General features: G+C 41.8%; 1 protein-coding gene across 1 annotated transcript in view; it reads left to right on the top strand.

Moving 5' to 3' along the window:
• Nucleotides 1-12,815, top strand: part of PTPN3 (protein tyrosine phosphatase non-receptor type 3) — a 282,946-nt gene that overhangs the window by 150,566 nt on the left and 119,565 nt on the right. Inside the window, exons 4-6 of the mRNA XM_075826850.1 lie at nucleotides 1,813-1,855; nucleotides 2,021-2,099; nucleotides 7,795-7,839. Coding sequence (XP_075682965.1) covers nucleotides 1,813-1,855; nucleotides 2,021-2,099; nucleotides 7,795-7,839 — 167 coding nt within the window. The remainder of the gene's footprint in view (nucleotides 1-1,812; nucleotides 1,856-2,020; nucleotides 2,100-7,794; nucleotides 7,840-12,815) is intronic.

Raw genomic sequence — 12,815 nt, 5'->3', positions numbered from 1 at the left:
ATTTATATTACTACAAATTTTGCTAAATTGTTGGTATATATGATTTCATACGCCAGTCTTAATATGAAGGGAGCTGGAGTAAAATGCGCTCTTAGACGCTTAAATTTTGCGCTCTATCTTAAATTTTTTTATTCCAAGCAATGACGTTTTTGTTATTACTCATTTATGACATGGCCTTTTAAAAAAAAAAGAAACATAATGAAGCAAAATTCTCAAGAATTAAATAGCAAATTGCAGAGAAATAATTGGAATACATGGTGCGCTTTGATTTATTATGTGTTCCTGACACTTTTTTTTATACCAAATTTAACAATGGCTAGAGAACGGAGGGGTTAAGATAAGTCCTAAAATGTGCCAAATGTTTTTTAAACGTGACTATTTTTTGGACGCAATTGATTGGTTTACATATACAGTACACCAATAATAAAATGTAAGCAAGAGATTTAACAAACATGCCTAGCGAGGAATTTGACAAACATGCCAAGCCACCATTCTTCAGATCCCCAGCCAGATCTTGTTTTACACGCCGATGCGATGACATGTTACTTACCGTAATTATATTAAAAGCAGAGCTCCGCATTTTAGGGTTGAAACAAATCGAGTTTTCGTTGCAGATTTTGTTTCAGTTTTTTGATTTTGACCCAAAGCCATGAGTGGATTCAAAGGAAATGGGAAATATAAAGGAAGAACTTATACTTCTCCTTCCTTCATTAGGAGGTGTGTACCTCTTAGTAAATTAGACACATCTTACTCCAGCGATCTGTATATTAAAGAGGCTCTGTCACCACATTATAAGTGCCCTGTCTCCTACATAAGGGGATCAGCGCTGTAATGTAGGTGACAGTAATGCTTTTTATTTTTAAAAAACGATCTGTTTTCACCACTTAATTAGCGATTTTAGATTTATGCTAATGAGTTGCTTAATGCCCAAGTGGGCGTGTTTTTACTTTAGACAAAGTTGGCGTTGTACAGAGGAGTGTATAACGCTGACCAATCAGCGTCATGCACTCCTCTCCATTCATTTAGACAGCGCATAGGGATCCTTTTAGATCGCTAAGTGCTGTCTTATACTAACACATTAACAATACTGAAGTGTTTAGACAGTGAATAGACATTCCACGGGATGTCTATTCACAATCTCTGCACTTCGTTACTCTGTCTGTGGTAGTTACAGCAGAGGAAGCGTAATCTCGCGAGATTACGTGGTAAATGATAGTTTACAACGAGATTACGCTTCCTCTGCTGTAACTACCATAGAAACAGTAATGAAGTGCATAGATTGTGAATAGACATCCCGTGGAATGTCTATTCACTGTCTAAACACTTCAGGGCTTTAAGCAACTCATTAGCATAAATCTAAAATCGCTAATAAAGTGGTGAAAACAGATAGTTTTTCTAAATAAAAAGCACTGCTGTCACCTACATTACAGCGCTGATCTCCTTATGTAGGAGATAGGACACTTATAATGTGGTGACAGAGTCTCTTTAAGACTGGTGTAATCTCGGCCAATGTGTTTTTCCAGTCTTAAAGTTATTCTATTTGGAAACCCTCAACATACTGCTGTTCATGGATCACTATATATTATAAGATATACTATAGTATAATATTTTTAATAAAGTATAATATATAAAAATTGTATTTTATATTATAAACAAAAGCTCAACTAATCATGTCAACTACTGTATGTCACTTTGCCTGATAGAAAAAAAGAGAAATTAAAATGACAGAAAAATGACATCATTTTTGTGTTTTTAAACCATTTTATTTCGATATTATTAATACGCTCACCATTTTTTGACCTTATTTTCCAGAGATGGTTAGAACCCAACAAACCAATTCGGAAACAACTGAAGGGTGAGTCAGACCAGTCCTTACAGTAGTCCTAGGTATCGCTTTTTGGTTTTGCATCATTTCTTCATTGTCTTGATTCTAGAAATCTAGAATCTATGTTTAATTCATGTTTACACTGTATGGTTAACACTACTGAATGTATTTTCTTGTTCTGTATCTTTATTCCAGGAGGTTTTCCTTGTTGTCTTTTCTTTAGAGTACGATTTTTTATACCAGACCCGAATACTCTACAGCAGGATCAAACAAGGTAATGATTTTTTGTGGGGTTTATTTTTATGTTATTACTCGCATTCTATTCAGCCCTTATATGTTCTGAACTATTTGACATGACAAAACTTTGGACTCATGCATTTCTATTGGCCACGGACATTTTTCCGTATATTTACGGATGTGTGTCCGTGCAGTAGAAATGATCTGCAAATTATAAGACATGTCCTATTCCTGTCCGTAATTGCGGCATAGACTCATTAGAAGTCTATGGGCGCTTCCACAATTGCGGACAGCAACGGATGTGTATCCGTAGCCGTCGGATCCGTATTTGCGGACAGCAAAATCCCTTACGGTCGTGTGCCATATTTTTTTTCTAACCCACCAGGGACTAGGTCTGCCAATTTCACATGGCTTTCTTTTCCATTCCTCCTATTAAGTTTCTTTACACGTTAGTAAAAGTTTTATTACTGTGGATTATGTGGCCCTGATGCTTATATCCCCCTTCTTTCTTTAGTAGATTTATTATTCATTTATATAGAAACAGCGTGTGTAAATGATGTCTCTTCTTCCAGAGCTAAATTTCACCTTTTAGAATGACCCTTTTTTTTTATTCTTTGGTTTGCGTTTTTTATTTCGTTTCTGATTTCACACGAATATTTAGATCATGAAGCCACAAAACAAATGTTTTGATTTTAAAGGGTTTGTTGTTTTCTTTTTGCCACTTATATCAGTATTTTGCACAACAATTCTTTCTTAAACCGTCAGCATTTCGTTGTACACGGTATTACCTGTGGTATCACTGCTCTGATAGTGTTAGGCTACATTCACAGGAGCGTATCAGATTCACGTGCGTGAAAAACGCGTGTGAATCTGGTCCATTATGCATCATTGTGCTTTGCGAGGCGAATGCGTTATTCACTCTTCACTCGCTCGCAAACCACATCTTTTTTTTTTTTACTATTATTTTCAATTGAATTGATGTGCAAATCACGCACCGTACACGGATGTGCATCCATGTGCGGTTCATGGTTTTCACGCACTCATTGACATTAATGGGCGCGTAGGTGCATGATAACGCACCAATATAGGACATTCCGTGAGTTTCACGTAACGGACTCTCGCTGCGTGAAAACTCCTGCATGTGTGAAAGGCCCCATTGAAATCAATGGGTCCGTGTGCTGCGCTTGATGCGCAGCACGCGGACGTTAGTCTGAATGAGCCCTTAGATGTGTATTTAGTGGTTGCTGTAAATACATCTGGATTTTGCTAATTACTTTCTCATGTATCTAAACTAGCCAATTCCTTTACAATATTTCTCCCTGACTGCTTTTCCCCAGATGTACAAGGAAATCAATGGAAAGGTTTTTACATATATTACCTTGCGTCTGATGCAACTTACTTATGGGGTCAGTAAAGGCTCAGGATTGTAGGATCAGGTTAAGGGAGCGTACACATTGGGTGGCATAACAAGAATCTGGACTATTCGTTTCATACATAGCAGTATGACATACTTTCATGGTAGTAGACCCTTTTAGAGCCTTCATGTTGCCTTGCAGCAGGCACCATCTTATTTCCTGTATTATTCTTTATTTTATCCATTGAACAACTGATTTGTGGGGTTAGGTGTTTCTGGCTAGACACAGGCTTATATTATTATGCAAAAAGTTGAAGAATGTCACAGCAGAAAGGCTTACACATGTTAAACTTTCCCCTTGATTTGTCATTGCGGATAAAGGAACTAATATTGTATGTTTGCTTTATGTATTTGCTGTTGCTTCTAAAGCGCCAACATTTTATATGGTGCTCTACATGTTATCACTCACATCAATCGCTGTCGCCAAGGGGCTCACAATCTAATTTCCCTATATCAAACACACATTTATTCTATAGGGCCAATTTTGTATAAAGCCAATTACCTATCTCTATGTTTTGAGAGTATGAGAGGAATCCACTGTACCCGGTGAAACCCATGCAGAGATGAAAGAACATACCAACTCTATGCAGATGTTGTCCTTTGGTCAGTTATGTGCCAATGGCCCCGGTGCTGCAGGCTGCCATTACTAACTGCTGCCTTACAAATGGTCAAATCACTGCATAGTGCTTTTCAATTGCTTCCAATTTGGTAGTGCAGAATTTTCCTAACTAGAAGAGGGCTCGTAGCAATGCTAGTGGTGGTATTCAAAATTTCCAAATCTAACCCTTTTTTGGATGAGGTGGCCCATGACTTTGTTACGGTACTTGCTTTCAGTTGGGTAGGCTTTGTGCCAATGATCCGCTTTACCAAAAACTGCAATTCTAGACTGACGTAGCTGGTAAAGATGCTTACAGCTGCAACTGTATAATTTAGTAGGTACAATGCTGTGTATACTGTTAAATAATCTGGACAATTTATTATTTCGATAAGCGTTTGCAGAATAGTGCAGCAACTGCAGCATAAACTGCGCACACAACTTAAATAAAAGTAGGAGAATTTGTCAAAATTGTTGCTTTTAAAACCATTGAAAAATATAGTCCTACATATCCATAAGACAGGTAGTAGGAATGCATTGGGGAATTGCATCTATTCTGTGCAAAAAAATGTATTTGCACTGATTAAATATGAATTATTATTGAAGTCTGACTCTGGACAAAAACAGAAAATTCGGCTTTAGGCCAGAGTCTCTACATTTGACCATAGATGTTGTGTCTATTACATGTATAGACAGGAAGTCATTGAGAACTGGGGAGAAGGAGGCCAGCAGAACATGCAGAAGGGTGGAGTTGAGTGGAAAATGCACAGCAGCAAGTTGCAAGGTATTTTATTACTAGATAACAGAAAAGTGGTTTTGCAAGGAAAGTAAGGCTTTTGTAGACCCTTTGACTCATACCGAATATGCTTTTTTTTTTGTCCAGATCACGGGAAATGGCCTTTTAATGTTAAAGTACCCCAGAGCGATGACCGAAATGTACGAGGATGAACTATCGTACATACGACTGTTTGTCCCCAAACAATTGCATCTTGTTGGCAGCACATCCCCTTTTTTTACAGGGAGATGTGCTGCGGACAAGCGTCCATTTTTCAGGCGGCATAAAAGGTCAGATCTTCTGTAAAATGAGCATTTGCTCAGTTGTTGGCTGATCACTGCCCTGTTTACACAGGGCAATGATCCGGAATGAGCGTTTGTACGAATGCTAATTTGCTGATTATTGGCCGGTGTAAAAGGGACTTTTAAGAAATTATCTGTATATCATATAAAAATTGGCAAAGCTAAATATGGACGTGTTTTGCTTTTTCCAGAGGAAAACGCTAAGGATTGAGTAGATGGATACCTGCGAACATATAGATTTACATTTTTCTGTCACACCTATATAAGCCAAGTGCTTGCTATTCAATAAATACATGTTAAATTCTTAGTAGTTAGAGGGATAGATGGTTTTAAATTCTATAGAAAATTGTAAGATATTTGTACATTTTTATGTTTTGTTTCCCAGGAAAAGACAACCAAAATTGACACCGTATTTGTTGTCACTACTGAATAAGCACTTATGACCAACTGTCACTTTCTTACTCAAAGGACAACCAATATGATGTCAAATCCTATTGTCACTCTTTTTTCACAACTGAATAGAAAAGTGCCACTGTTTTTTAAAGCAATATAAAAAAGCAATATAAAAAAATACCTATTTAACATATATTGGCTACTTTTTTGTTTTAACATTCTTTAATGTATTTCCCATCTGTAAGACCTTTGTTGAAAGTGAAAACACCAAGGGAAATGTGTTATGGGAGGCAGCTTAGGTCATATTGTAGGATGTATAAAGTATTATACCATGCATATTACACATCTCAGCTGACTAAGGACAAATTACTCAACAAGCGTCTTCGCAATTAATGCTTCACAAAATATTTCTTTCTGCAAATGTTATATCTTTCTTTTTTTTTTTAAATATAAAAAAGGTTAGCTTATGACCTGACTTACTCAATAATTATGTTTTGAAGTAATACTAACTCATATTAAACCTCCCTAAGGGCCAGTTCACACTGAGTTTTTTTTACATGCTTTTTGACGTGGAAACCGCGTCGGAAAATGCGCCAAAAAAGGCCAAGATGCCTCCCATTGATTTCAATGGGAGGCGGAGGCATTTTTTTCCTGCAAGTGGAAAAACCGGCTCGCGGGAAAAAGAAGGAACATGCCCTATCTTTGGGCGTTTACGCCTCTGACCTCCCATTGACATCAATGGTAGGCAGAGAAAGTGTATTTCGTTGTGTTTTATGCCCGCGGCACTCAATGGCCGTGGGCGAAAAACGCAGCAAAAATCGGCATGCAGGCAGAGGAAAATCTGACTCAAAATTCCAAACGAATTTTGAGGCAGATTTTCCTCCTGCAAAAAACTCAGTATGAACCCAGCCTTAGGCTATGTTCACACGGAGTATTTTGGGGGAGGAATATCTGCCTCAAAATTCCGTTTGGAACTTTGAGGCAGATTTTCCTCTCCCTGCACGCCGATTTTTGCGGCGATTTTGGCGCCGTTTTTCGCCCGCGGCCATTGAGCGCCGCGGGCTTAAAACAGCGCGAAATACGCTTTCTCTGCCTCCCATTGAAGTCAATGGGAGGTCAAAGGCGGAAGCGCCCGAAGATAGGGCATGTCGCTTCTTTTTCCCGCGAGGCAGTTTTACTGCTCGCGGGAAAAAGACGCCGACGCCTCCCATTGAAATCAATGGGAGGCGTTCTCGGGCCGTTTTTGCCGAGTTTTGCAACGCGGTTTCCGCGTCAAAAAACTCGGAAAAATACTCCGTGTGAACATAGCCTTAGCTATTCAGTAAACCCTAGACAGGTGCTTGAAAAACACTGTTATATATTATTACACTGATACATTTCTGCTAACAAAAAAAGGTGTGGGATTTTAAAGGCAAAAAATAAAATAAATAAAAATTGGAAACAAATGAATATATTTACAAATTCTCTAGCTGCTTTTAGCTGGGTTATTGGGGCACATTTGAGGGATTATTTTCTTGATGGTTCATGGAAACATTGGTCTTGTTGTTAATATATTTTACACATAGATAACCAATTTGCAGAAAATGCCTACTCACACGCGTTCGCTCTGTGAGATATATTGGCTGCAGTTCCTGGATCAAAGACAGTTCAAGGAGACTGAGACCCCTTTTTCATCATAGTTCTGTATGATGCTAGGAGTCCCTGCCTCTCCGCGGGAATACTGTCACATACTGTAATCACATTTTCTGAACAGGCTGGTAGTCCAGCGGGGAGGCAGTGACTCACATGGACAACTGATGCCAGGGGTCCGGCTCCCTGAACAGTCTTCGGTCCGGGAAAAACAGCCAACATACAGTCTGTATCTCATGGACTAAACGCGGCCGCGTGAATAGACCCTAACTCGCAATATAATGCTTAGTACAATGTACACTACGGCTTGTTTTTTTCAATCTCCGTGGTTACGTCAACTACTGTTTATATCTAAATGTTACTCTGAGAAGCTAATTTGTACTGTACTTCTGTAATTAGTACATTCTAATTACATTTCCCCATCATGATAGAAGAAACACAAATTATTTCTTATTAAATTAAATCATTTACGTATTCCTTGTTGATGGTATCTATTTTTGAACTGATTTGTTTAGTGTGAATGTTTATAAACTTTTACATTAGTTATAACATGCTAAGTCTATATTCACTATCAGATGTATTGTAAGATATTTGTAACTTCTTTCTTTCTTTTTTGTCTTACAGGCATTTATACTTCTTGCAGCTGAAAAATGATATAGTGGAAGGAAGGTAAAATATATCTCTTAACACGTCTGTTTTGTTTTAAAATATAAATAACGTTCCTTATGAGTTTGGCCATGTGCTTGGGGTCATTGAAGAGTGAAGTTGGGACTGATCAGACCTCTCTCTGAAAGTACGTATTGTGTGATGGATGATAATCTACTTCGGTTATATTTACACATGCTGTTTTGGTGCAGTTTTTGATGCAGTTTTTTTAGCCAAAGCCAGGGGTGACTCAAAAAGGAAGGAAAAATATAAAGGAAATACTTATACATATCCTCTCTTTAGTATCCACTCTTGGCTTCGGCGTTAAAAACGGCATCAAAAACTGCTTTAAAAACAGCATATGCGAATCTACCCTAATACTTGCATACAACCACGGCTCAGCCCATACCATTACTTGGGAATGCAGTGCAAGAATTATTTGATAAATCCACCATTAGGTCGATGTATGGCCATGTATATTCCCTAATATATTACTAAAGGTGAACCAAGAACAATAATCTTATGTGCATTTAAAGTATACCTCTAGTGATCTACTTAAAAACCTCTTATGATATGCTCCATGGGGGAAAATATAATTTTCAAATCTAGAATTTAAAATGCTAGTTCTCTACGCTGTTTGGTAGCTTTATTCACTTGCAGGCTGCACACTCTATTCATCTCAATATTGAGAAGAGTAGTAGGACACTTGCATTACTGCAGCTGAGAGCGAGAGAGCGTTTTTTAAAATCCCAAAATACGTTGTTTTATTTTAAAAAAAAAAGTGTGGTAAAGGTTTACATAGCTTTTAAATACCTTGAATATATTAGCTACTTCCCGCCGCAGCCATTTTCCGGATTTTCACATTAGTTTTTTCCTCCCCACCTTCCAAAAGCCATAACTTTTTTATTTCTCCATCAGTATAGCTATGTCAGGGCTTGATATTTGCGGGGCGAGTTGTAGATTTTCAAGGCACCATTTATTATACCATACAATTGTAAAGGATTTGTCTGACACAGCTTCTGTGTCGACACCCGTGGTTAATCAGCCTGCATCTGTTCCTAGGTCTACTAGAGTGACTCGATCTGCTACCACTCAGGCTGGTAGGCTGAGGAGTGGGAGAGCCTATCGCAGCCTGGCCAGACGGTTCTAGCTCCCGCCCTTGGTCTACTTATACCTTCATTTGCTGCTTGTCCTTTGCCTGTGATTCTCCTGTTTCCTGGCTCTGCTGTTTCTGCTGTTACCATTGACCTCTGCTTCATATTGACCCTGGCTTGACTGACTATTCTCCTGCTCTGCATTTGTTACCACGTACACTCCTGGTTTGACTCGGCTCGTCCACTACTCTGTTGCTCACGGTGTTGCCGTGGGCAACTTCCCCACTTCCCTTGCTTTTGTGTACCCTGTCTTGTTTTGTCTGTCGTGCACATATTCAGCATAGGGACCATCGCCCAGTTGTACGCCGTCGCCTAGGATGGGCTGTGCAAGTAGGCAGGGACTGAGTGGCGGGTAGATTAGGGCTCACCTGTCTGTCTCCCCATCCTGACATTACAACAATGTAGTGGGAAACTGGAAAAAAATTATTTGTGGGATGGAATAGGAAAAAAACAGTGATTCCTCAATCTTTTGGGGGCTTTAATTTTTAAGGCGTTCATCATGCGGTAAATACGGCATGTTACCTTTATTCTACGAGTCAATACGATTACGGCGGTACCAAATTTTTTTTATCGTTTTTGTAAAGGATCTGCCAGACACAACTTCTGTGTCGACGGCTATAGGTAATCAGTCTGCACCTGCTTCTATGTCTGTGAGACTGACTCCATCTTCCACCACCCAGGATGGCAGGCTTAGGAGTGGGAGAGCCTATCACAGCCTGGCCAGATGGAGCTGCTCCCGCCCTCTGTCTATTTATACCTGCCTTTCCTGTTCCTCCTTTGCTTGTGATTCTTCTCTGTTTATTTCCTGGCCCTGCTGCAGCTTCTTGAACTACTGATCCTCTGCTTGTGATTGACCTTGGCTTTTCTGACCACTCTTCTGCTCTGCGTTTTTGTACCTCGCTCATCTCCTGGTTTGACTCGGCTCGTTCACCTCGCTTGTTGCTCACGGTGTTCCCGTGGGCAACTTCCCCATTTCCCTGGCTTCTTTGTACCCTTGTCTGTTTGTCTGTCGTACCTATTGAGTGTAGGGACCGTCGCCCAGTTGTACCCCGTCGCCTAGGGCGGGTCGTTGCAAGTAGGCAGGGACTGAGTGGCGGGTAGATTAGGGCTCACTTGTCTGTTTCCCTACCCCGACATTACATAATCACAAGCCCATATACCTAGTCTACCCTGGTCCCTGACACTACTATGCACCCCCTTGAGACCCTGGCTCAGCAAATGCAGGGCCTCTGCCTACAGGTCCAGGCCCTGGCTCAGAGGGACAACCAGCCTGATGCTACCCTGGTAGTGCCCCTCACCTCACCTCTTGAACCCCACCTCAAGTTGCCTGACCGGTTCTCAGGGGATCGGAAGAATTTTTTCTCCTTTCGGGAGAGTTGTAGGCTCTATTTTCGCTTAAAGCCCCACTCCTCTGGTTCTGAGAACCAGCGGGTGGGTATAATTATGTCCCGGCTCCAGGACGGGCCCCAAGAATGGGCCTTCTCCTTGGCTCCTGACGCCCCTGAACTTTCCTCCGTTGATCGTTTCTTTTCTGCTCTCGGACTCATTTATGACGAGACTGACAAGACTGCCTTTGCCGAGAGTCAGCTGGTGACCTTACGTCAGGGTAAGAGACCTGTAGAGGAGTATTGTTCTGACTTTAGGAAGTGGTGCGTAGCTTCTCGGTGGAATGATCCTGCCTTAAGGTGCCAGTTTAGATTGGGTCTGTCGAACGCCCTGAAAGACCTGCTAGTTAGCTATCCCTCTTCTGACTCCCTAGATCAGGTTATGGCTTTAGCGGTATGACTTGACCGACGTCTCAGGGAACGACGACTTGAACGTGTTTGTGTTTTCTCCTCTGACTCCCCCATGATGCCTCCCGAGGTTCCGTTGCTTCGTTCTTCCACGGAAGACTCGGAGGTACCTATGCAACTCGGGGCCTCCGTGTCCCCCCAACAGCGTATAGAGTTCCGCAGGAAGAATGGTCTCTGATGCCAAGCATCAAGTGAACAACTGTCCTAGGCGTAAGAATAAGCATCCGGAAGAACTTCCGCGCCTAAGTGACCATCGGGGAGGTCACTTGGGCGCACAGGTATTTCCCGTAAATATGAAACGTAATAAAATCTTGCTTCCCTTTCAGGTCTCTATTGGTGGTAGGTCTGCTACCGGCAGTGCCTTCGTGGATTCAGGGTCTTCTGCTAATATTATGTCTGTGGAATTTGCTATGTCTCTAGCTATGCCATTGATTGATTTGCCTAAACCTGTCCCGGTAGTGGGTATCGACTCCACTCCTCTTGCTAATGGTTATTTTACACAGCATACCCCTGTTTTTGAACTCCTTGTGGGCTCCATGCATTTGGAGCAGTGCTCTGTACTGGTGATGCAGGGATTATCGTCCGATTTGGTTTTAGGCCTTCCCTGGTTGCAGTTGCATAATCCCACTTTTGACTGGAATACTGGGGATCTTACCAAATGGGGTAATGAATGCATGACGTCATGTTTTCTTGTTAATTATATTTCTCTCCCTGAGGAGGTGAACACTCTACCTGAGTTTGTTCAGGACTTCGCTGATGTTTTCTCTAAAGAGGCCTCCGAAGTGTTACCACCTCATAGAGAATATGATTGCGCAATTGAATTGGTACCAGGACCTAAGCTCCCTAAGGGTAGGATATTTAATCTGTCTTGTCCCGAACGTGAAGCCATGAGAGAGTATATCCAGGAATGCCTGGCCAAGGGTTACATTCGCCCCTCTACTTCTCCGGTAGGTGCTGGCTTCTTCTTCGTAGGGAAGAAGGATGGTGGTCTTAGGCCATGCATTGACTACCGAAACTTGAATAAGGTCACTGTAAGGAACCAGTATCCCCTTCCTTTGATTCCTGATCTCTTCAATCAGGTTCAGGGGGCCCAATTGTTCTCTAAGTTTGAGCTACGGGGGGCTTATAACCTTATCCGCATCAAAGAGGGGGATGAGTGGAAGACTGCGTTTAACACGCCCGAAGGTCATTTCGAATACCTCGTCATGCCCTTTGGGTTGTGTAATGCTCCCACGGTCTTCCAGAATTTCATAAATGAGGTTTTAAGAGACTACCTGGGGGTATTTCTTGTAGTGTACCTTGATGACATACTTGTGTTTTCCAAGGACTGGTCCTCCCACATTGAGCATGTCAGGAAGGTGCTCCAGGCCCTTCGGGAAAACAAACTGTTTGCTAAGACCGAAAAATGTGTGTTTGGGGTGCAGGAGATCCTCACTCCTCATGAATTCCGCATGGACCCCGCCAAGGTCCAGGCTGTGGCGGAATGGGTCCAACCTGCCTCCCTGAAGGCGTTACAGTGCTTCCTGGGGTTCGCTAATTATTACAGGAGATTTATTGCTAACTTCTCGGTCATCGCTAAGCCTCTTACGGATCTCACTCGCAAAGGTGCTGATCTCCTCCACTGGCCTCCTGAGGCTGTCCAGGCTTTTGAGGTCCTTAAAAAGTGCTTTATCTCGGCCCCAGTGCTGGTTCAGCCTAACCAAATGGAGCCATTTATCGTGGAGGTTGACTCGTCCGAGGTGGGAGTGGGGGCTGTCTTGTCCCAGGGTACCAGGTCCCTCACCCATCTCCGCCCCTGTGCCTACTCCTCCAGGAAGTTTTCGCCCACTGAGAGTAACTATGATATTGGCAACCGCGAACTCTTAGCCATTAAATGGGCATTTGAAGAGTGGCGCCACTTCCTGGAGGGGGCTAGGCACCAGGTTACGGTCCTTACCGACCACAAGAATCTGGTTTTCCTAGAATCTGCCCGGAGGCTAAACCCGAGACAAGCTCGATGGGCGTTATTTTTTACCAGATTCAACTTTTTGGTCACCTATAGGGCTGGGTCTAA

Source organism: Rhinoderma darwinii, chromosome 5 (assembly GCF_050947455.1).
Source record: "Rhinoderma darwinii isolate aRhiDar2 chromosome 5, aRhiDar2.hap1, whole genome shotgun sequence".
Lineage (NCBI taxonomy): Eukaryota > Metazoa > Chordata > Amphibia > Anura > Rhinodermatidae > Rhinoderma > Rhinoderma darwinii.
Note: the sequence above shows the minus strand (reverse complement) of the source record. Positions and strands in the feature narration are given on the sequence as shown.